The sequence below is a fragment of the Salvelinus sp. IW2-2015 genome, linkage group LG10 (genome assembly GCF_002910315.2).
Source record: "Salvelinus sp. IW2-2015 linkage group LG10, ASM291031v2, whole genome shotgun sequence".
Taxonomy (NCBI): domain Eukaryota; kingdom Metazoa; phylum Chordata; class Actinopteri; order Salmoniformes; family Salmonidae; genus Salvelinus; species Salvelinus sp. IW2-2015.
In genome coordinates, this window is record NC_036850.1 from 14,936,293 (window position 1) to 14,961,334 (window position 25,042).

Sequence of the window (25,042 nt, forward strand, 5' to 3'; positions counted from 1 at the left end):
CAGCAATCAACGTCATGCACACCAATGATGCTGTCGCATCCCACTGTCTTAGATCTACCTGTTTTTTCTTTCAGGGAGGTTCCATTCAGAACAGGAAATCGAAGCGATGCCTTGAGCTGGTGGCCAGCAATGACAACGAGTTTGGGTACCAGCTGGCCCTTCAAAAATGCACTGGACAGAAATGGTCCATCACCAACACACTGCCTGGCAGTGCCCTATAATGGGCTCCTCTGAGAGAACACTGGTCAAATATACTGGAGCACACTGGACTGGATGGGGTGCTTACTCTGTTGCTCCTCTGGACTTTCTGTTGTGGATAAAGGAGAATGGTGTATGGTTAATGACAGTCATTGGAGCACCATGATGTCTTTTTGTTCACCAGTTGACATCACATGATAAATGTTAAACATTTTCTTTAGCTTATGGATCAGCCATAGATGGTTGATATTGTTCATTATGAGATACTATGAAACATATTTTGTGAAGAGTGTAGTTGGTTTTCTGTTGACTTGAAGGTTGTACTGGGTTCTATATGTTCATTGTTGTACTTGGTACATAACTGCTACTGTGTAGCAAGCATTACGAAAAGTTCTCTGCTGTTTTCTTTTCTTCTAGTGTCTCAGGTTTGTAGGATAAGTTTATTATGCGATTAAGCTGTACAGTTTTGGCGAAATGCCAACATGTTGGGATATATATATGAAAATAATATACTATTTTCTAAGTGTAAATATTCAAAATATTTATAATATATGCCAGTAAAAGAACTGATGCTACGTGAATGTGTGGTAGTGTGTTTTTTTCCAATGGTACAATATTGAGTGTGCCCTTTCCATGTAAACTGCCACCAGCTGTCCCATATGTGCGTCTGGTCCCATGTGACACAAGGCAAATGTCATGTTATCAAAATGAATGTGTGTTTTTCCCCTAAAGCTCATGCCTTTAAGGTTATAGCTCTCTCAACATACAGAAGTTAATAATTTATGTTCACTATTTAATGGTAGCTGATTACACAAATTATATTAATGATCACATACAGATGTAGGATCTTAATTTGATCACTCTTTTGTTGCTGAGAATTTTCCTGCACAGCAGGAACTTGTAGTGTATTCAAGGTTTAAAAAGGCTTCTAAAGTGTGTAATTGCCTCTTTAAAATGTCAGACTTGATTTGCCCTAATGAAAAATAATCCACTTAACAATTCACATTTTCTGTTGCTGCAGGATTATTTTCAAATGAATATCCTACATGTTTCCTTATTTTTATGGTTTTGTACAGTAATGTATCAAAAACATTTTGGGAGCACACACACACACACACACACACAGGGAGAACATTTGAGAAATGGCATCTAATCAGTTTCTCACAGAAGCAGACAGCAGTCTAGAATCCGGGCTTGTTTCTGTCGAAGCCTTTCTCTTCTGACTGTTGTGTGTACCAGGGGAGGAGAGGAGTGGCACATTCGGTTTTCAACATGCCAGTCCTCATTAGCATCCACATTCATGCTGGGCCAGGGGAGGCATGCCATTAAATATACACACTACTGTTCAAAAGTTTGGGGTCACTTAGAAATGTCATTTTTTTTAAAGAAAAGCTCATTTTGTTGCCCATAAAAATAACATCAAATTGATCAGAAATACAGTGTAGACATTGTTAATGTTGTAAATGACTATTGTAGCTGGAAACGGCAGATTTTTTTATTTTTATGGAATATCTACATAGGCGTACAGAGGCCCATTATCAGCAACCATCACTCCTGTGTTCCAATAGCACATTGTGTTAGCTAATCCAAGTTTATCATTTTAAAAGGCTAATTGATCATTAGAAAAGCCTTTTGCAATTCTGTTAGCACAGCTGAAAACTGTTGTGCTGATTAAAGAAACAATTAAACTGGCCTTCTTTAGACTAGTTAAGTATCTGGAGCATCAGCGTTTGTGGGTTCGATTCCAGACTCAAAATGGCCAGAAACAAAGCACTTTCTTCTGAAACTCATCAGTCTATTCTTGTTCTGAGAAATGAAGGCTATTCCATGAAGAGAAATTGCCAAGAAACTGAAGATCTCGTACAACGCTGGCTCTAACCAGAATAGAAAGAGGAGTGGGAGGCCCCGGTGCGCAACTGAGCAAGAGGACAAGTACATTAGTGTCTAGTTTGAGAAACAGACTAGCTAACATAACGTGACATTGGAACACAGGAGTGATGGTTGCTGATAATAGGCCTCTGTACGCCTATGCAGATATTCCATAAAAAAATCTGCCTTTTCCAGCTCCTATACTAATTTACAACATTAACAATGTCTACACTGTATTTCTGATCAATTTGATATTTTAATGGACAAAAAATTTGCTTTTCTTTCAAAAACAAGGGCATTTCTATGTGACCCCAAACTTTCGAACGGTAGTGTACATGTAAACCCACTTCCTTCGCCAACAGATTTAAATCTGGAAAATATTTTTCAAATTCAAAACGGAATTGATTTCCCAAAGGTTGGGAATTGATATGCACAAACCTTCTCATATGTGGAATACCATAATCATCATCTCAAATTTTGTCACAGTAGTTGTATTGCTCTAAATTCATAAAATAATGCGGAACCACATACTGTGAACTCTTCAAACAGATCTCACAAAGTGAGATATTCAAATCTTTGAATCTCAGCGTGACATTGAGTTATTTATGCCACTGGAGCTCTTCTTGTTAACGCATACAGTAGGTGGCTTTTTTGCATAATGTTAATCATGAATGATTAAAACCTTTCAGATGAGCATAATGGTGAGATACCACCTGCTTTGAAATGGCCTCTTCATACTCACAGTAAAAGCATTAGGATTCACATACCATTTCATGAATTAAAGCCAAAGAAATGGAAGTGTGATTTATTACATGACAATAACATGGACCTGTTCAATCAATCCCAGTTACAGTGATTCTAAGATGACTAAAAAACATGTGCGTCATATGAGAAATGGTATTGTTATCGTACAAACTTTACATAAAGATACTGATTTCATTCCTGGATATGTCACTGAGTAATGACCATCTTGCTTTGGCAACTGACATTTTTTTCCAATATCTGAAATGCGGGTTTGATGATTCTATGAATGGCATCGCTTCTTGTTTTTTTTTTTTTTCATCTGAAAACAAGAGCTTTCTGAGAAATCTAGAATTCCTAACCCAATAAAGCAGTGGTGTCCTTGGCCTGTGTGCGTGAGACGGTCCCATTACCCTTGCCCACATTTATAATTCAGGTTTCTGCCTCTTGGGAGAAAGGCAATGAGAGAGTGCACCTCGATAATCATGCACACTCGCAGTTACTGCTGCCCCTGACACAGCCGCAATAAAACAGACAGAAGAGATATATTCTTGGCACAAAACAAGCCCACTATGATAGGGGAATCAGAAAAGGTTTGGGTAGCATATGGAGGGAGTCGGAGCCTTGTCTGAATTGAGAATGAATAAATGTCCCACAGGACTCACTGGAGGAGAGAGTTTATCAGTTGTGGATCCTGCAGGTAAGCTACAGGTGGCTAAGTGAAGCAGAAGAACCACCACAGGAGGGCCCAGGGAATACGAGAACTGGGGCTGGTAATGGGGAGCCAACTTTCAATTGAAAATTCAATTAAATCCTGCTCAAAGTAAAGTCATTTGTCATCTCTATTTCGCATATATATCGCAAGCTTACTGAGCTGTAAAAGAGACGGATTTATAGTCAAATAGCTTTACTCTGGTTTAGTGTGACCCTACATCCAACACATAGTGAAATGTCCCTGTTAGTTGTTTTCCAAATCTAAAGTGCATTTTATCCATACCATCTCTTCGAGGATGTTTCATGTTGCCAGTGGTGTAAAGTACTTAAGTAGTACTTTAAACTATTTTTACTTAAGTCGTTTTTTGAGATATCTGAACTTTACTTTGCTATTTATATTTTTGACAACTTTGACTTTTACTTCACTACATTCCTAAAGAAAATATAGTACTTTTTACTCCATACATTTTCCCTGACAACCCAAAGCACTCGTTACATTTCGAATGCTTAGCTGGACAGGAAAATTGTCTATTCACGCACTTATCAAGAGAACACATGGTCATCCCTACTGCCTATGGTCTGGTGGACTCACTAAACACACATGCATCTTTTGTAAATAATGTGTGAGTGTTGTAATGTTTTAAAACAAGAAAATGGTTCCGCCTGCTTTGCTTAACATAAGGAATTTGAAATTATTTATACTTGTACTTCTACATTTGATACTTAAGTATATTTTAGCAATTGCATTTACTTTTGATACTTAAGTATATTTAAAACCAAGTACTTTTACTCAAGTAGTATTTTACTCACTTACTTGAGTAACTTTCTYTGAAGGTATCTTTACTTTTACTCAGGTATGACAATTGGGTACTTTTTCAACCACTGCATGTTGCCATAGTAATGTTGCTTAATTTAAGTCACCTATTTTCAGATCCCAAGCCGTCACACCAGAGGTGAACATACAAACTCAACAAATCCATATTTCCTGTTGATACAAGATTAATCTCTGACCTTTTAATATTACGCTTGAATGCCTTGAGCTATGCACAGGAACTGACTGACAAACATCTTATATCTGCATAGTCTGTGTGTGGTACAAAAGGGACATGGAGATAGTGAAAGAGCATTCACGAGGCGTTCTGTGTGCTATGCACTGATGGATAGCTTTCCGGAGGTTCACACGTATTAAAAAGACAACCACAATAGCATGCAGTACCATCAGCTTGTTTGATGTTAGGCCCCTTGCACATCTCAGACCAGACACAAACCATATCTGAAGTGAATTGAAGCCATGCAACTCATCCATGAACTACTCTGAAGTCTTTTTCTAGTCCTTTCCCATTTCCTCACTGTTTTGACAGTGCTTATTTCGATTGGACATCCACTAGTGCAACCAAAGCTCCTCCAAAGCAAATGTCAGATTGTCTGTCTATCAGTAGATTGATACAGCAAGTTATTGAAGCAGTCAGTGTAAGTTTCTCTGCTCCAAACAGAGCAATGAAGCTGAATATTACGGCTTTCTGTATTTGTCAGACTGCTGGATCATCACAGAGGCAGAGGGAGCCCTGATAAATGATAAGGCTAATTTCCTGTGCCGCACTTTATTTATGCTTATGGATTACAGCAGTATGATGGATGACAGTGTACATGTACACAAGGTACACATACAGTATGTCTGTACACCTCAATTACTGCCTAACAACCATTTGGCTGTTTGCCGGCGCCTGCAGTAACGGATTGTGCCATTGCCCAATGGAATGGTGTTTAAATAAAGAGTTCCAATCCTCTAAATAAAGGTTGGCTTGTCTTTTTATACCAGTGCATTTTGCTTTTGTTCTTTTGCCAAGTCTTACTGTATACATTTCTATAGTTACTGTACCAGCCCTCCAATTGCACCAAACCCTCCTATGGACTGTTGTGAAATTACTTTTCTCTTGTATATAACCACACCTTGTGTTAAGCTGTGCGTGAATAAATCAAGCTGTAAATTACCCAGGTATCTTGGCGTCATGAAGCAGACAGATTTGGAGCAAGTCTGCAAATGAATTCGTTACATACTGAGAGGAGAGAGAACCTTTTAAAGAGTCAGCGTTTCTCTGTATGAGCTCATCACTTGGAGAGACTATCCTGGGAGGCAATATAAAGAGTGAGTGGATCTTTATTGAAATAAATAGACATAAACACAGCTCAGAAAACCTCTCAACACAACCAAATATCAATTGAAATTAGTGTGAAGGAATATCTTAAAATGTGCTATCAAATACGCTGACCCGAAATTCAAAATTAATCATAGATTACCGCTTAGGCAAACGGCACCTTTCAAGTTGGAGTTCAATATTTCAATGGTATTTACTTTACAGAGATAAAGACCCATTTTATGACCACCTGGTGGTGAACTTCTCTCGGCGGTGCACACAATACAATAAGCCCTAATCCTCTGTATATTGCAGTTGCAAACCCATCAATACTTCTGAAAGGCTTTGTGACTCAATTATCAGCTTCATAAAAGACATTGCTTATGGCATTGAAAGTCATAATGTGCTTCCTGGAAATGCATATTGGGTTTAGAGTCCTAGTTTGCGCAATGATTTGTAAATGTCTGAGTCATTTCTCATTTTAAGAGTTTTAATATGAACCTCATCCTTAAAGTCTGCAAACACAGAAGCCGTTCCTAGTTTAGTTAATATACTTTTGAACAACATCTCAAATTAGTTTTCCGTGCAATTTTTTTAACCTTTATTTAACTAGGCAAGTCAGTTAAGAACAAATTCTTATTTTCAATGACAGCCTAGGAACAGTGGGTTAACTGCCTTGTTCAGGGGCAGAACAACAGATTTTTAACTTGTCCGCTCAGAGATTCAATCTTGCAACCTTTCGGTTACTAGTCCAACAGCTCTAACCACTAGGCTACCTGCTGCTTTACCGGTCTGTGTAATGCAAACAACAAGCTGCACAAGAACTCACTACTGTAATGGTCCAGGTTACAAAGTGGCTCAGTGACTCGTGTTTGCATCTCAATGTGAAAAGACTGTTTGCATGTTCTTCACAAAGAGGGCAACAGATTCTACTGAGCCAGATGTCTATGTGTCAGGGGAGAAGCTCCAGGTGCTACCTGATTTTAAGTACCTTGGCATCATACTTGATTCCAACCTCTCTTTTAAAAAGCATGTAAAAAAGGTAATTCCAAATTCAACCTAGCTAATTTCCGATTTATGCGAAATTGTTTGACTACAGAGGTAGCAAAACTGTACTTCAAATCTATGATACTCCTCACTTAACATACTGCTTGACTAGTTGGGCCCAGGCTTGCTGTACAACATTAAAACCTATTCAGTCTGTCTACAAACAGGCTCTCAAAGTGCTTGATAGGAAGCCCAATAGCCATCATCACTGTTACATTCTCAGAAAGCATGAGCTCCTGAGTTGGGAAAATCTTGTGCAATACACCAAAGCATGTCTTGTATTCAAGATCCTAAATGGCCTGGCTCCCCCTCCACTCAGTATTTTTGTTKAACAGAAAACCCAAACATATGGCAGCAGATCCACAAGGTCTGCCATGAATGGTGACTGTATAGTCCCCTTAAYGAAAAGCACCTTTAGTAAATCCGCTTTCTCTGTGAGAGCTTCCCACGTCTGGAATACACTGCCATCAGACACACATAACTGCACCATATATCACACTTTCACAAAATGCATGAAGACATGGCTAAAGGTCAATCAGATTTGTGAACATGATCCCTAGCTGTGTATTGCCGCTTTCCATGTTGTCTGTTGTCTGTAGCTTGTGAGGTGTGGAAACACTTTGTTGCTTTTATGAATTTTGTCTTGCTGCTTTTTGTTCTATGTTGCTCTGTCTGTATGCTAAGTCTTGCTTGTCCTATGTTGCTCTGTCTGTATGCTATGTCTTGCTTGTCCTATGTTGCTCTGCGTCTGCTCACTGCTCAATGATTGTCTATATTGTAATTGTTTTTAAMAACCTGCCCAGGGACTGCGGTTGAAAATTAGCCGGCTGGCTAAAACCGGCACTTTTACTGAAACATTGATTAATGTGCACTGTCCTTGTAAAAATAAAATAAACTCAACTCAACTCAATGAAATCATCTACATATGAGAGATGAACTTCTCATTTATAGGCAAGGTTGATATTTTATGTAGGCTACTGATCTTCCTATAAAGTAAAAGTTCATGCAATGACAATATTTACTTCTTTATTTACGTCTCTGCCTTGCATGATCAGTAATCTTCTCACTTGAGCTGTAATTCTTAAAGTTAAAGACACTTTGACATTACCTAATTTATGAGCAGGTTAATGTTTTTCATCATTAATCTTGCACTGGAGGCAGCTCTGCAGAGTGGTCACTACAGCCACAATGTCATAAAATCTGATTTTAAACCTATACCTAACCTTAATCACACTGCTAACCTTAATGCCTAACATTAAATTAGGATCAAAAAGCACATTTTAGTTTTCATACATTTTTACAATATAGCCAATTTTATCTTTGCAGCTGGCCCATCTGGCAGAAATCTCTCAGTTCTGCCTCCAGGACAAGACTATGAAAGTAAACATCAACCTGCAATTTACGAGGGAATGAAAAACAGGCTTTTATCATGGATAGATGATAACTGAAAGCCATACACTGCAACTTCAAAGAAATCCATTAGTTTATTAATTCAGAGTACAGGGGAGATCTAGCCCCCCATTAGAAGACTGACAGTTCTCATAGMAGTGGTGGTGGTGGGGGTAGATAGGGGGGACAGGTCAGCTCAATCACTGAGGCAGTGTTTTCATACAGCTGAGCTAAGGTTTGCTTTAATTGGAAAATGAACAGGGATATGTCAGGAATACATTTGTCAGCACATCCCCATGCTTGTGTCAAGTAGGGATCACATAACAGTGATATGGGGTGAATAGATACAAACAGAAGGCAACACTAAATGAGGCCTCCTACTAGGCTGGCCTTCTAAGGCTGACCAGACCCACCGCCAAAAGATTTAAACAGAGGTTAGACACTTAGCCTACAATAGAAATTGGCTGCCTGTGTACTGTATGTATGATATGATTTGATTTAGGTTTAATCTTGGACAGATATTGTAACCTGAGTAGCATGCTCACTGTGTATGCTACACAAGGACCAAACCTCACCACAGCATTAATCACATTCATATTGTGGTTTGTATTGTCAAACAATATGAACAATTCCACAGAGACAGATGCCTCAGTAGGAGCCAGGAGGTGTGTGTTATGAGTAAGTGTCTATATGTGTAATTTCACGTGTGATGACCCCAGGTTCTCTTTCATCCCTTCTCCTGACTTTCGATGATTGTCTGATGGCTGGGATCCAAAACACAATAGGGGAAACTGGGGCATGGAGGAAGGAGCGTTACCTTTGCATTAATATGCTGATAGAACTATGTGTGATAACAAGCTCCATGCCTCATAGACGCTGCAGTATTACCCTCTGCGGTGCAGGTTTTATCATCCTCATCCCGCTAATGCAACCTGGCTGCAGAACTGATTAGGCTGCCTGCAGACAAACCTGCCCTCTTACTCATTGTTTGAGATTAGTAGTTTCCCAGGGAGCAAAGTGCCCACAAGCCTGAAGATGATAGCTTTTGATATGACAAAAAAAGGTTCAGGTCTTAAACTATTTGTTGCCCATTGTTACCCATAAATACAATTAGATTATAGAATATAATAGCTATTGAGATTTTCAGTGTGTGAGATTGTGTTTTATCACCTCCGCTGAACAAAACATACAGTATACAGTATATATTGGAAGTGTATGACTGTACATTGCTGCACTCGGGGTTAACAGTGCAATTGTATTGATTATGAAAAGGATTTATGGTTTGACAATGTTAAAGAAACCAGAAATGGCACTCTCTAAACATTAATTTACAGACATGCCGATCATTTTAGTGTTGGGTAGAAGAATAGAGTCAAATGGGAGAATCCAAACAGACAGCCTCTAGGTCAAAACCATACAAACACTAGGCATAGATTTAATATGCCTCTCACTCCTCCTTCCCCACTGAAACCATTTGACCTGAGTAGCATGAAACACAGAGGCATTAACAGTGAGCAGCTCTGATGTTGTTTCCTTGGCCGGAACAAGGGATGTGACAGATACTGAGATAGTTTGATATGCTAATGATATCTGTCAGGAGAAAACTGTAAGCAGAGGAGGGTGTTTGATACTGCACAACAGTGGGCAAGGTCACCCACACGCACGCACACGCACACACACACACACAAATATGCAAGTACAAAATATTGATCCATGCCAGCACTCTACCCAGAGAGACAAAGAATGTGTAGACAGAAGAACAAGAGGGGGGGGGGGGGGTTACAGAGAGTGAGAGAGGGAGAAAAGAAGAAGATCATTACTGCAATTCATTGGGATGAATAGTGCTCATATCAGCGCTAAGCCACAGTAATGGAGCCCTTGAAGTTTGGACTGTGGAATGACCACAGAAGAGTGCAGCCAGGAAGGATGAAGTGCAAGGCCAAGTGCTGTGAGGTCATTCAGTGTGCTCACATTGACAGCATGGGCTTTGAATTACCCTGATGATTTACCCAGAGTTTATCAAACATATTGATCACTGAGCACGTATGAGCTGCCACATGTGTTGTGTCCTTGTCACTCTCTATGAGAGAGCTCGTTTGGATGCAGGATAATATTCTTCGCCTGTGTAGTATTGAGGATAGATATTGTGACAGCATCGCCAGCTTGACAAACACTGTGTGTTGTGTGTGGTGTGTGTTGGTGTTGTGTGTGTGTGTGTTGTGTGTGTGTGTGTGTGCTTACTCTGGAGTGTACGTGGTGGTGATGATGTTGTGGGAGTGTGTGTATGTGGTGTCGGTGTCCGTTATGTTGGCTTGTGGTGTGTGTAGTGTGTGTGTGAAGGTGATCTTGATGGTTGCTGACGTAATTCGATAGGAAGAATAATTGTGTGGTAGTGTTTAAGTGTGAAAAGTGGAACCATAAGATCTTCACGGAGGCATGGACCCCAGCACAACTGTAGGTTGCCCTCTGCCCTCACTGCCCTTCCTATCCTGCAAACCTCCTACCACCCCTTCAGTCTGCTCATCACGAATTGCCAATTTTCGGAGTGATATGGCCTAGGGCATTCTCCACGAAAGGAAATTGAGGCCCGCCTTACTGCCATGGCGCTCCTCCCTTATGGACAGCAACCGTCTTCCGTGACCCCAACCACCTGCCGCCCCCACCAGCGTACATCAACACCCGTCGACAAATTACTAGACATGGATCTGTCAAACAATCTGTGTATTGTACTTGAATGAACTCTAATATGCGATAAATGGTGGTGACTTTTGAGTTGAGTAATAATCAAGGTAACAAACACATCTCCGTTTTTTTTTTTTGTAGAGTTAGGTACATACATACAGTATCACTAAGTGCACAGAGTATCAAATATTAGGGTAGACTAAAGTGTATTATAAGGCTTTATTCATCCCTTCTCTACTCTTCCTCAGTTTAACATCATGAGTCTTGTCATTATTTGCTGCCTGTTCAATTCACATTTGCTTAAAACATTTGTTCCCTACTGCAATGCATCTTTTTTAAATTATCCAGGAGTCACTCAAAATAGAATCTGAAACAATATATTTAATGACACGAGAAAAGTCACTTATTTGTTGGAGAAAAAAGCCTAAGCCGCAGTAAATTGTTTCCTAAAGGCAAACACACTGAGCAAAATTAATTATACAGTGACTGCACAGAGCCCAGAAGAAAGTGAGAGACAAGCCACCCAGGGAATGAGTACACAAAACTTTCCACATCTCATTTCAATGTAACCTTAGTGCCCATCAGTCTCAATCTCGAGGAAACAAAATCAATAGGAACTGGGCCAAGCAAATTGAACCAGAGGAAAGAGGAGTGTTAAATTGTCTTAAAGCTTTGTTTCTCTTACATAGTACTTCACCAAACTGGATACGTGTTTAAAGTGTTGTGGATGTCTCTGACTGTGAGTAAGGTACCCGAATCAGAGGGTGCAGATTTGTAATTGACTTCATTAGATAAGGAATTAGGTAAAATCTTAAATGTTTTCCACATCTAATTGGGAATATGAATTTCAACATATTTTATCTACCCAGAAATTACTTTATTCCATTTTTCATTGTAATGCATCCCAGAAATGTCAACTGATGGCCACTAGAGGCAGGAGTTATCCACTAGATTATTCTTTTTTACTCATTTTCCATTACACAGTCTGTGTATTCTTCATTATAATTGGATTAAGCCACTGATGTCTATGTTACCCCAGCATTGTAAGATGAGGGAATATTGGGATCACTTACTCAGGCAACAGGGGGGAGAAACATGTTAATGAATACATAAACATGAGACTAGAATTGGAATAAACCTAATATTCTCTCGCAAAAGTTTGTCATTTCCTGTTTTACTTCTGGGAGAATACCATTAACAATTGTGATTACCTTTGTGCTAAGGAAGGAAGCGAAGTCTCCTCCCTCGCAAACGGAAACTCTCGACCAAACCTCTCCCTTCCGCTAATTTCCCCGTATGTATCATGGTCAAAAAGGAAATGTTTGTTTTCATGAATTTTTACGATATAGCCAATTTTGACTTTGTGGCTATGGAATTTAGTGGGAAACATTTATCATCCACACACAGGCTTGAACATCACTGCACCAGTTTAATTCAACGTGAGCCATGACAGATTCTCACCGTTTCATCTGTCCACGAGAATCTGTCCTTGAGAGGTTATAATAAACTAACAAAAAAACACTACAAAGTACTGTACTTTAAGTGTTCATCAGTATAGTGGCTGGGGGCACATCACTGTATATCGGCAAGAGCTAAGAGAAACAATCCACCCTTTTAATGATCTAAAACCAATATATTGATTTGAAATATAATGTAACTCTCTAACACAGAAAACGGATAGCCAGTGTTTAGATGCACCAATCAAGCTTGGCCTCCTGGGTGCCTACTATGCTGGGCAGCTGTCTATGGTCCCTTGGCAACCATTGCTCTGATTGTTCAGGTACCTACTTGGAGGGGATACTAAATAATTTGCATTCTGTTTATGCATATAATCTTCCATAAAGAAGCCTATATGTTGTCCTCAATGGAATCAGATGTTAAAAAGTAACAACTTGTAAGCCCACCAATAAAGGCATGGAACATAGAGCATCTTCCCCTATATGTAAAATGTACCTTGTTTTGACATAGAAAGCACATATACAGTTGGAGGGGAGAGTAGCKTTCTGATTCCAAGAATGAGTACATGTCAGTAGCTATCACAATAMAAAAGTGACCTTGTCCTTGATGAGACAGTAGGAAAGGTGAGAGAGTTTGATTTTACTCAGAAATACAGTTCATTATAGCTGTGGTTCAGCTTATCGTAAACAATCTTTTGTAATAAAAGTATGCATGCACTTGACTGCTAGTGCAGTTTAGCAAGGGACAAGGACAAGATTAGATGCTGCTATGGGACTGAAGGACAACTCGTCCCAAAAGACAATCAGTCATCCATGATAGTCACACCTCCGTGGCAGGCAGATAACGAGGGAGAGGAGCATGGCTGGGTAGAGTTCGCAGGAGGAGGAAAGCTCTCTGACAGGACAGAGATAGTGGTCAATAGAGGGGTTGCAGTGATAACAGTGGGCATGTGGCCAAAGGAGTGTTTTCTTTGTGTTGCAACTGCTCTGATTGACTCTAATAGTTGTTGTGAGGCTCAATACAATGCTGAATAGCAACTTCTTGTGAATGTCTCAGTGTGAAGCAAACAATTCCCGTTCAATGACAAACATTACTGGCAACCAGGGGCGCAACTTTGGTTTTAGAAGTGGGGGGGACATATCCTGTCAGAGGGTCTGGGGGTCCTCCCTCAGAATTGTTTCCTGCATTTCTACACAATTTAATATGATCATTTTGGGGTCGTTTTCAACACTTCTACATGAATGTGGATGATAATCGTGAATGAATCGTGAATAATGATGAGTGAGAAAGTTATAAACACACAAATATCAACCCCCCCTCCTCCTCCACCCCTCTGCAATTGTAATCATGAGAGGTTATCATGTCTTTGGGGTATGATATTTGTGTGTCTCTAACTTTCTCACTCATCATTATTAACGATTCTTTCAGGATTATCCGTAATCATGGTATCCTCCACATTAATGTAGAAGTGTTTATAGATATATTATATTCTTATTTACAATAAAAGTGACTCCAAAATGACACAATACATTATTTACCATTCATTTCTATTGGGCACAAAATAATCTGAAACACAAACAAAATAAACAGTAAATGCATCCAACACGTGTAGTCACAAGCTTGATGTAGTCATTGCGTGCTATGAATGTCGGACCAAATACTTAACTTTTTACTTCTTTAATGCACGTATAAGTGAATTTGTCCTAATACTTTTTCTCCCCTAAAATGGGGGGACTATGTACAAAAAGAGCTGTAATTTCTAAACGGTTCACCCGATATGAATGAAAATACCCTCAAAAGAAAGCTGACAGTCTGCACTTTAACGTCATAGTCATTCTTTGATTTCAATACTTCACTGTCCCAATAATTACGGAGGGCACTGTAATTCATACCATAGACCTGTAACGGCTTTCGTCGGTGGAAGGAGAGGACCAAAGCGCAGCGTAGTTAGTGTTCATCTTAAATTTAATAAACCAAAAACTGAACACTTCAAATACAAAACAACAAACGTGAAAACCGAAACAGTTCTATCTGGTGCAGACACACAAAGACTGAAGACAACCACCCACAAAACCCAACAGAAAACAGGCTACCTAAATATTGTTCCCAATCAGGGACAACGATTGACAGCTGCCTCTGATTGAGAACCATATCAGGCCAAACACAGAAAACCAACACAGAAATAGAAAACATAGATTACCACCCAACTTACGCCCTGACCACACTAAAACAAAGAAAATACAAAAGAACTATGGTCAGAACGTGACAAGACCTAATAGTACTGTACATGTAGAGCTTATTTTACTTGCACACACTATAGCTGGATCGTTCCGTCCTGCACCCTAGTGGTCACCACACCGCAGCGCCCCAACCCAACACACCCCACTCAGCTTTAGGATCTAAGTGAAACATTCATTATGGTTTCAGGTGTGTTAGGCCAAGGCCAGAGTGACAACCACCGATACGACAGGCGCCCAGGGCCAGGACTGAGGAGCCCAGCAGCTAGGGATTGTCTAAATACTGTAGGTATCTCCCCTGATGTGGGCATGTTTTCAATGCAGACTCTTTTTGTCATACACTATTCCATATAAGGCATCCAGACCTTATGAAAGTTGCACAGTATACCCTTAATCTTGTAATAAATCAAATCTAGTGATACATAACTTGACATTCCTGCCATCCATTGTGACATTGTGGAAGGATTAACAAGCTTCCAATTAATGGCAATGCATTTCTTAGCCGCTTTAAATGCTATGCTACACATTTTCTTCTGATAACAGTCTCCAGTATCAACATTTCCAAACAAACAAAAACAGGGAGAAGGGAGAATCTGTAGACATGCAGAGATAAAACAGACTCTTTGCCAGAATTCAGCCAGCCTTCACAAGAGCACAACATATGAAAATACCTTTTGTGTTTTGCACCTCCAGCAGAGGAATTACATTTCTGAGTGAATGATATAGAGTTTCACTGGCATATAGTATGTTCTATGGATGGTCTTAAACTTCACTCATTTATGTCTGAGATTAAATGAACGACTGGGCATTCAAACATCTGTATCCATTCATCATCATCATCAATAGTGTCTCCCAGGTATTCCTCACATTTTTGTTTTARATGTTTTGTGTCATTGGGAAAAGCCTCTATCAACCCTTGATACAGTTTGGAAATCAACAGTAGGGGTTTGTCAGACTGCCTTAAAATACTTTCAATCTTTGAAGCTTCTGGCTTGTCCAGTGTTTGCTGCACAGAGGGAATAAAGTGTTGCATCTGCAAACGTTCACCATCACACACCATCATAGACTGGTCTTCCCTGGCTGCATGACCCTGCTAAGACCCGTCACCATCTGATCCTGCTCAGATGAGGCACGACAAATAATTACCACGGTGTACATTTATACATTATATTATTCAAGAATAGAATCAATGCTTCAATAATTGAAATGACCATTATTCCCAGGTCCCAGACTGTAGCTTTAAACTGCTGTCCTGTAGCTACTGTAGGTCTACCCATCAATTCAAGATGGAACTTTGTATCCATACACTGATTGTTATAATATACTACACATTTCTGCTCCATAGACTGGTCTTCCCTGGCTGTCTGACCCTGCTGGGAACACCTGTCATCATCTGATCCTGCTAAGGCATGATGAGCATAGTGTTGTGTACTGACTGTGCACCATGACAGTGAAGCCTGTAGAGCTGTTTAGACCGTATCAGTGTGAAAGTAGGGAATTAGCTTAGGAAACTGACAGATCAATAACATTARATTGCTATACCGACCCCCAAAAAACTCACATCGTGCTGTCAAAAAACATAATTTGGCTGTTGGTTTCATCATTTGATTCAGGTTTAGTGTGATTGAGGCAAAAATAATAGCTAACCGTAGCCATCTTTTGGCTAGCTCTAATGGTACATCAACTGGCAAAAATGAGCCAAGTTAATTTACTTCTGTTGAAATGGAACTGTCACGCGGAGCGGAACAGGTGAACCCAAGAGCATACTCAGACGAGGAGACTGGGATATGGTAACCAAGGTATTTATTGAAACACAGGGGGAAGATGGGGTGCAGGCCAGGGGTGCAGGTCAGGGGAAGCTCGGGCAGATTGCAGGAAGCCAGGTGCGGAGGCTGAGGCTGGAGCGAGGGGAGTTGGGACTGGGTAAGCAGGTCCGGAGAGGAATCCAAGGACGCAGTAGAGTGGGGGGTCCAGGACAGAGTAGCAGGACTGATGAGACATGGGACTGGAGACAGGGGCCAAAGTCAGAGCGGGCAGAACTGTAGTGGAGAGGAAACAGTGTCAGGCAAGGGAAAACAGGCATAACGGTAAAACAGGATCTAAGCAGGAACAAACAGCAAAAACGCAGACTGACTGAGCAGACGTTACYATCTGGCAGCATGGAAGTGGCAGGGTTGAGTATTTGTAGAGGTCTTGATTATGGAACAGGTTGCAGCTGGTGGGGATCTGCTCTGCCTCCAGCACACCTGTCTCCGCCCACACAATCACACACACACAGAGGAAGAGGGAGAGAGCACTGGGGCAGTGGGGCAGTGGCGGCAGGTTAGGGAGACACAGGATGAGAAGTAGAGGGCGTGGCAGGAGCAGATGTAACAGGGACAAAATAAAGGCTACAAAACATTTCCATACACACAACAAGCTGTTACATACTGCTACCTGATAGATAGCTAGAGCCCAGAAATTAACTGGCTGTGGTAGCTGTGGTAGCTACTAGCTATCGAGTTCATTCACTTCAGACAGAACTTCAGTCGAGAGGGGATTAAACATTAGCTAACCAATCAAATATGTTTATAAAAATACCTTTTTACATCAGCCGATGTCACAAAGTGCTATACAGAAACCCAGTCTAAAACCCCAAAGAGCAAGCAATGCAGATGTAGAAGCACGGTGGCTAGGAAAAACCCCCTAGAAAGGCAGGAACCAACCCGGTCACTTCCGGGTTGGAGCGAGTAGTCGCATTTCGCTTCGCTCCACAGGTAGTATTACATTTCATTTCATTTCATTACAGTACAACGGTTTGATTTGTTTGATCTTAGCAATTTTTTCTTAGCTAGCTACATAGCCGTCTTTGTATCAAAGATAATTGTGTAGTTTAGAGTAATTATTCCCGAGGTTAGCTAGCCAGCTATTTTCGTCCTTCTAACGTAGTCAACACTGCTAGCTAGCCAGCTAGCACACTTCTACCGAATAGCAGCACTGTAGAAACTATTACATTACAACGGAACGACTTGATTAGTGAGTGTTAGCTAGCTACATAGTTGTCTTTGCTGTCTTTGTATCCAAGATAATTGTGTAGTTTAGAGTAATTATCGAGGTTATCGAGGTTACCTAGCCAGTTATCGAGGTTACCTAGCCAGCTACACTTTCAAACAAAGTCAACAACGAGCCACTGCTAGCTAGCCTACTTCACCAGCCAGCAGTACTGTATCATTTTAGTCAATAAGATTTTTGCAACGTAAGCTAAACTTTCTGAACATTCGAGACGTGTAGTCCACTTGTCATTCCAATCTCCTTTGCATTAGCGTAGCCTCTTCTGTAGCCTGTCAACTATGTGTCTTCTATCCTCTTCTCTCCTCTCTGCACAGACCATACAAACGCTTCACACCGCGTGGCCCGTGCCACTCTAACCTGGTGGCCCAGCGCGCACGACCACGTGGAGTTCCAGGTCTCCGACAGCCTCTGGAACTGCCGATCTGCGGCCAACAAGGCAGAGTTCATCTCAGCCTATGCTTCCCTCCAGTCCCTCGACTTCTTGGCACTGACGGAAACCTGGATTACCACAGATAACACTGCTACTCCTACTGCTCTCTCCTCGTCTGCCCACGTGTTCTCGCACACCCGAAAGCTTCTGGTCAGCGGGGTGGTGGCACTGGATCCTCATCTCTCCCATGTGGACATTCTCTCTTTCTCCCCTGACCCATCTGTCTATCGCCTCCTTTGAATTCCATGCTGTCACAGTTACCAGCCCTTTCAAGCTTAACATCCTTATCATTTATCGCCCTCCAGGTTTCCCTTGGAGAGTTCATCAATGAGCTTGAAACCTTGATAAGTTCCTTTCCTGAGGATGGCTCACCTCTCACAGTTCTGGGTGACTTTAACCTCCCACGTCTACCTTTGACTCATTCTCTCTGCCTCCTTCTTTCCATCTCTCCCTTTTTGACCTCACCCTCTCACCTTCCCCCCTACTCACAAGGCAGGCAATACGCTTGATCTCATTCTTTACTAGATGCTGTTCTTCACTAATCTCATTGCAACTCCCCTCCAAGTCTCCGACCACTACCTTGTATCCTTTTCCCTCTCGCTCTCATCCAACACTTCCCACACTGCCCTACTCGGATGGTATGCGCCGTCCCAACCTTCGCTCTCTCTCCCCGCTACTCTCCTCTTCCATCCTATCATCTCTTCCCTCTGCTCAAACCTTCTCAACCTATCTCCTGATTCTGCCTCTCAACCTCCTCTCCTCCCTTTCTGCATCCTTTGACTCTCTATGTCCCCTATCCTCCAGGCCGGCTCGGTCCTCCCCTCCTGCTCCGTGGCTCGCGACATCTTGCGAGCTCACAGAACAGGGCTCCGGGCAGCCGAGCGGAAATGGAGGAAACTCGCCTCCTGCGGACCTGGCATCCTTTCACTCCCTCCTCTCTACATTCTCCTCTTCTGTCTCTGTGCTAAAGCCACTTTCTACCACTCTAAATTCCAAGCATCTGCCTCTAACCCTAGGAAGCTCTTTGCCACCTTCTCTCCTCCTGAATCCTCCTCCCCTCACCACCCCCCTCCTCCCTCTCTGCAGATGACTTCGTCAACCATTTTGAAAAGAAGGTCGACGACATCCGATCCTCGTTTGCTAAGTCAAACGACACGCTGGTTCTGCTCACACTGCCCTACCTGTGCTTTGACCTCTCTCTCACGATGAAATCTTGCGTCTTGTGACGGCCGGCCGCCCAACAACCTGCCCGCTTGACCCTATCCCTCCTCTCTTCTCCAGACCATTTCCGGAGACCTTCTCCCTTACCTCACCTCGCTCATCAACTCATCCTTGACCGCTGCTACGTCCTTCCGTCTTCAAGAGAGCGAGAGTTGCCCCCTTCTGAAAAAACCTACACTCGATCCCTCCGATGTTAACAACTACAGACCAGTATCCCTTCTTTCTTTTCTCTCCAAAACTCTTGAACGTGCCGTCCTTGGCCAGCTCTCCTGCTATCTCTCTCAGAATGACCTTCTTAATCCAAATCAGTCAGGTTTCAAGACTAGTCATTCAACTGAGACTGCTCTCTCTGTGTCACGGAGGCGCTCCGCACTGCTAAAGCTAACTCTCTCTCCTCTCATCCTTCTAGACCTATGGCTGCCTTTGATACTGTGAACCATCAGATCCTCCTCTCCACCCTCTCCGAGTTGGGCTCTCCGGCGCGGCCCACGCTTGGATTGCGTCCTACCTGACAGGTCGCTCCTACCAGGTGGCGTGGACGAGAATCTGTCTCCGCACCACGTGTCTCACCACTGGTGTCCCCCAGGGCTCTGTTCTAGGCCTCTCTCCTATTTCTCGCTATACACCAAAGTCATGGCTCCTGTCATATCTCACATGGTCTCTCCTATCATTGCTATGCAGACCGACACACAATTAATCTTCTCCTTTCCCCTTCTGATAACCAGGTGGCGAATCGCATCTCTGACATGTCTGGCAGACATATCAGTGTGGATGACGGATCAACCACGATCAAGCTGAACTCGGCAAGACGGAGCTGCTCTTTCTCCGGGGAAGGACTGCCCGTTCCATGATCTCGCCATCACGGTTGCAACTCCATTGTGTCCTCCTCCCAGAGTGCTAAGAACTTGGCGTGATCCTGGACAACACCCTGTCGTTCTCAACTGACATCAAGGCGGTGACCCGTTCCTGTAGGTTAATGGCTTACTCACAACATTTGCAGAGCACGACCCTGCCTCACACAGGAAGGGCGCAGGTCCTAATCCAGCACTTGTCATCTCCCGTCTGGATTAACGCAACTCGGCTGTTGGCTGGGCTCCCTGCCGTGTGCCATTAAACCCTACAACTCATCCAGAACGCCGCAGCCGTCTGGTGTTTCAACCTTCCAAGTTCTCTCACGTCACTCTCCACGGAACCGCCCTCCGCTCTCATCCACTGGCTTCCAGTTGAAGCTCGCTTCGCTAACAAGACCATGGTGCTTTGCCTACGGAGTGTGAGGGGAACGGCACCGTCCGTACCTTCAGCCTCCTAGATCAGCCCTACACCCAAACAAGGGACTGCGTTCATCCACCTCTGGCCTGCTCGCCTCCCTACCTCTGAGAATAGTCCCTCAGCCCAGTCAAAACTGTTCGCTGCTCTGGCACCCCAATGGTGGAAGCAACTCCCTCACGACGCCAGGTCAGCGGAGTCAATCACCACTTCCGGAGACACCTGAAACCCCACTCTTTAAGGAATACCTAGGATAGGATAAAGTAATCCTTCTTAACCCCCCCCCCCACCCTTAAAAGAGTTAAGATGCACTATTGTAAAGTGTGTTTTCCAGCTGGATACTCATACAGGTGAATGCAACCAATTTTGTAAGTCGCTAAAATGACTTAAATGTAATGTAAATGAGAGAGGAACCAGGCTCGCTGAGGGTGCCAGTCCTCTTCTGGCTGTGCGGGTTTGAGATTAAACAGTACAATGGCCAAGATGTTCAAACAGTTCATGATGACCGCAGGGTCAAATAATATAATAATAAGTCAACAGTGGTTAGTAGAGAGGTGCAACAGGTCCAGCACTCAGGAGAAATGTCAGTTGGCACCGAGCATATCAGAGTTCGAGACAGCAAGTGCGGTAGAGAAGAGTTGAAAACAGCAGGTCACCTGGACAAGGTAGCACGTCCGGTGACTATGGTCAATGGTTCCATAACCGCAGGCAGAACAGTTGAAACTAAGGAAGTGGCTCCGTAAAGAAGCATCTCAAGGTCCTGGGAGTGGCCTTAGCCAGTCTCCAGACTGAACCCCAATAGAAAATCTTTGAGGGAGCCGAAAGTCCGTATTGCCAGCGACAGCCCAGAAACCTGAAGGATTCTGAGAAGGTCTGTATGGAGAGGAGTGTGGGCCAAAATCCCTGCTGCAGTGTGTGCAAACCTGGTCAAGCACTAACAGGAAAACGTATGATCTCTGTAATTACAAACTAAGGTTTCTGTTACGCAAATATTAAGTTCTGCTTTTCTGAATGTATCAAATACTATGTCATCAATAAAATGCAAATTATAATTACTTAAAAATCATACAATGTGATTTTCTGGATTTTTGTTTTAGATTCCGTTCTCACAGTTGAAGTGTACCTATGATAAAAATGACAGACCTCTACATGCTTTGTAAGTAGGAAAACCTGCAAAATCGGCAGTGTACAAATACTTGTTCTCCCCACTGTATGTAAAACATGTATCTTTCATCAAAGTTTATGATGAGTATTTCTGTTATTTGACATGGCTCTCTGTAATTACTCCGGATATTTTGGAGGCATTTCTGAACATGGCGCCAATGTAAACCGAGATTTGTGGATATAAATATGCACATTATCGAACAAAACATAAATGTATTGTGTAACATGATGTCATATGAGTGTCATCTGATGAAGATGTTCAAAGGTTAGTGATTKATTTTATCTCTATTTCTGTTTTTTGTTACTACTATCTTTTACTGGGAAAATGGCTGTGTTTTTCTGTGGCTATGTACTGAGCTAACATAATTGTTTGGTGTGCTTTCCCCGTAAGTCCTTTTTGAAATCAGACATGTTGGCTGGATTTACAACATGTGTAGCTTTAATTTGGTGTCTTTCATGTGTGATTTCATGAAAGATTGATTTTTATAGTAATATATTTGAATTTGTCGCGCTACATTTTTTTCTGGATTTTGGCCAAGTGGGACCCTATCCTAGAGAAGTTAATCAGAGAGGCAACAGAGACCAAGATAACCCTGAAGGAGCTGCAAAGCTCCACAGCGGAGATTGGAGTATCTGTCCATAGGACCACTAAGCCGTACAATCCACAGAGCAGGGCTTTATGGAAGAGTGGCCAGAAAAAAAATAAGCAAACATGTTTGGTGTTCGCCAAAAGGCATATAGGAGACTCTCCAAACATATAGAAGAAGGTACTCTGGTCAGATGAGACTAAAATTGAGCGTTTTGGCCATCAAGGAAAACACTATGTCTGGCGCAAAAACACCTCTCATCCCCCCAGAGAATCCCATCCCCACAGTGAAGCATGGTGGTGGCAGCATCATGCTGTGGGGATGTTTTTCATCGGCAGGGACTGGGAAACTGGTCAGAATTGAAGGAATGATGGAGGGCGCTAAATACCGGGAAATTATTGAGGGAAACCTGCTTCAGTCTTCAAGAGATTTGAGACTGGGACGGAGGTTCACCTTCCAYCAGGACAATGACCCTAAGCATACTGCTAAAGCAACACTTGAGTGGTCTAAGGGGAAATATTTAAATGTCTTGGAATGGCCTAGTCGAAGCCCAGACCTCAATCCAATTGAGAATCTGTGGTATGACTTAAAGATTGCTGTACACCAGCGGAACCCATCCAACTTGAAGAAGCTGGAGCAGTTTTGCCTTGAAGAATGGGCAAAAATTGCAGTAGCTACATGTGCCAAACTTATAGAGACATACTCCAAGATACTTGCAGCTGTATTTGCTGCAAAAGCCTCTACAAAGTATTGACTTTGGGGGAGGGTGATTCCAGGTTGRAAGGCAACAAAATAGGAAAAATGCCAAGGGGGTGAATACTTTTGCAAGCCACTGTTGGTATGTATGACAGGACCAAATCGGAGAGATTTGTAGTTACATGTCAGTTACACTACTAGCTCAGCACTGGGAATAAATACTTTTTTTCTGTTAAATCAAACAGCAGTTACCTTGCCAAGCTACATCAGTCAAATAAAGAGTAGCCAGCTTCTGCTCTGCTTGGTTTTACATCTCGGAGAAAAAGCACCACACGCACAGACAACAGCTGCCTCTGTGGTGTCTGCAAGGTCCTAAATCCAGCCAACTACCAAAACAGCCTACCCGACCGCTCTGCTACGTCTGCATGGTCCTATAGCACACCGATGCTGCTTTTTGTATCATAGTGCAATGATACAACTGGGGGGGGGGTGTGAAAGTTGCTCCCCTGTTGGCAACAATTGTTTGTTTCACACTGCCTGCATGGTTGTTTTATCTTGTTTTACCTTATTACTTTGAAAAGCAGGAGATAAATAGGCATTGTAGTTGAAGAATATCACCGGCCCAGCCTGACAGGAGCTCTAATCACAGTCTCAGAGTACAGAGACAATGGAATCCCACACAGAGCGAGGGGGATTTGACAAAACCTTGTTTTGCTTCCTCTGTTTAGAAAAGGTTGACACTGAACATCCAGCAGAGCAATTGCCTTTGTGTTCTCTCATACTCTCTCAAGTCTCATACTTTGTGTTAACACCACCTGTGATTTAATATGTTTCTCTCACCAGGCGATGTTTGACTGGAGCTTCAGCTCTACTGTCTCGACAGTGAGTTATGGTACTAAAGGAAATAATTAAGCAAGTGCCTCTCCTCTACTTCTCATTCCCGGATATTGAATCGGCACAGCCCAACCACAGTGAACATCAAAGGAGCCTTTTCCAGCAGGCAGGGAGTGGAACCTCCGTCTCAGTATCTGAAGATGTGGGTTTGATTTGATTATCAGAGCCTCCCCATCTCTTTGATTATCCACCACTCAAGCTGTGTTTGGCCTTGATGACTCAACCAATTAGTGATGACAGGAAATAATTTGACACAGAGCTGTCATAGCCTTAAAGGAATACCATGGGGAGTAAACATTTCTGATATGTATATTTCATTACAGCTCTACCTGAGATGAATTCCGTCAAACTGAAAGTAGTCTTACCAGACTTTCCATTGATTTAGTTTTTATTTTTGTAACTTCTTAAATCATCAGGGTACATCATTGTAACGATGTGCGCTGAGAGTCGGGAAGCAAGTTCAGGGAATTAGTGTTTTTATAAATAACACAACAAGAGACAAACAACGCACAGACTTAACACTGGAACAGAAAAAATAACATCTGGGGAAGGAACCAAAGGGAGTGAAATATATAGGGACGGTAATCAGGGAGGTGATGGAGTCCAGGTGAGTCTGATGATGCGCAGGTGCGCGTAATGATGGTGACAGGTGTGCGCCATAACGAGCAGCCTGGTGACCTAGAGGCCGGAGAGTGAGCACATGTGACAATCCTTATAGTTTTCCGCTTCTTAGCCCTTAAAGCAGTCGTTGTTTGGTATTGTGGGGTAGAAAAAGTGAATTTGACTTCACTCTTATGTGAGGCAGGTCAGGTTGCCTGTAGGGATGTAGTCGCTTTGCTGAATTAGTGAGTGAGCGTCAGAGTTTCAGGGCACGTTTGAGTCTGATTTCTCCTGACGGTCTACAATAGCAGGCAGGGCTACACAGTGTACAATCTCTGCAACATCAAACTGAGGGAGCTGAACACACAGGCACACAGGCACATCCACTGGATGTCTGACATCCCTTGTTCTGCGCAGAAGGTCTGAAACACAGTCACATTACTGTAGCTCAACTGGAACCTGTCCCCAAGTCGCTCAGCTGATCCCTCACCCAGCCGCTGTGGGGATATATCCCTTTCTGTGCCTATGCTGTGTGACATCTGTCAGCATGTGTAGCAAACTCCTGGAACAAAACTTAGCCGCATACCATGAGGGAGCAAGCTATCAATGTCATTGTCAATGCAGTTCAACCAGACACAGGCCTGCCAGGACACAGCAATGAGA

General features: G+C 42.5%; 1 protein-coding gene across 1 annotated transcript in view; it reads left to right on the top strand.

Moving 5' to 3' along the window:
* The window catches only part of LOC111969344 (polypeptide N-acetylgalactosaminyltransferase 18-like), an 88,804-nt gene extending 88,025 nt beyond the window's left edge, over positions 1 to 779 (top strand). The window contains exon 11 of the mRNA XM_023995407.1: positions 75 to 779. Within this exon, the coding sequence (XP_023851175.1) occupies positions 75 to 221 (147 nt within the window). The 3' untranslated portion in view covers positions 222 to 779. The remainder of the gene's footprint in view (positions 1 to 74) is intronic.
* Positions 780 to 25,042: the final 24,263 nt, after the last annotated feature.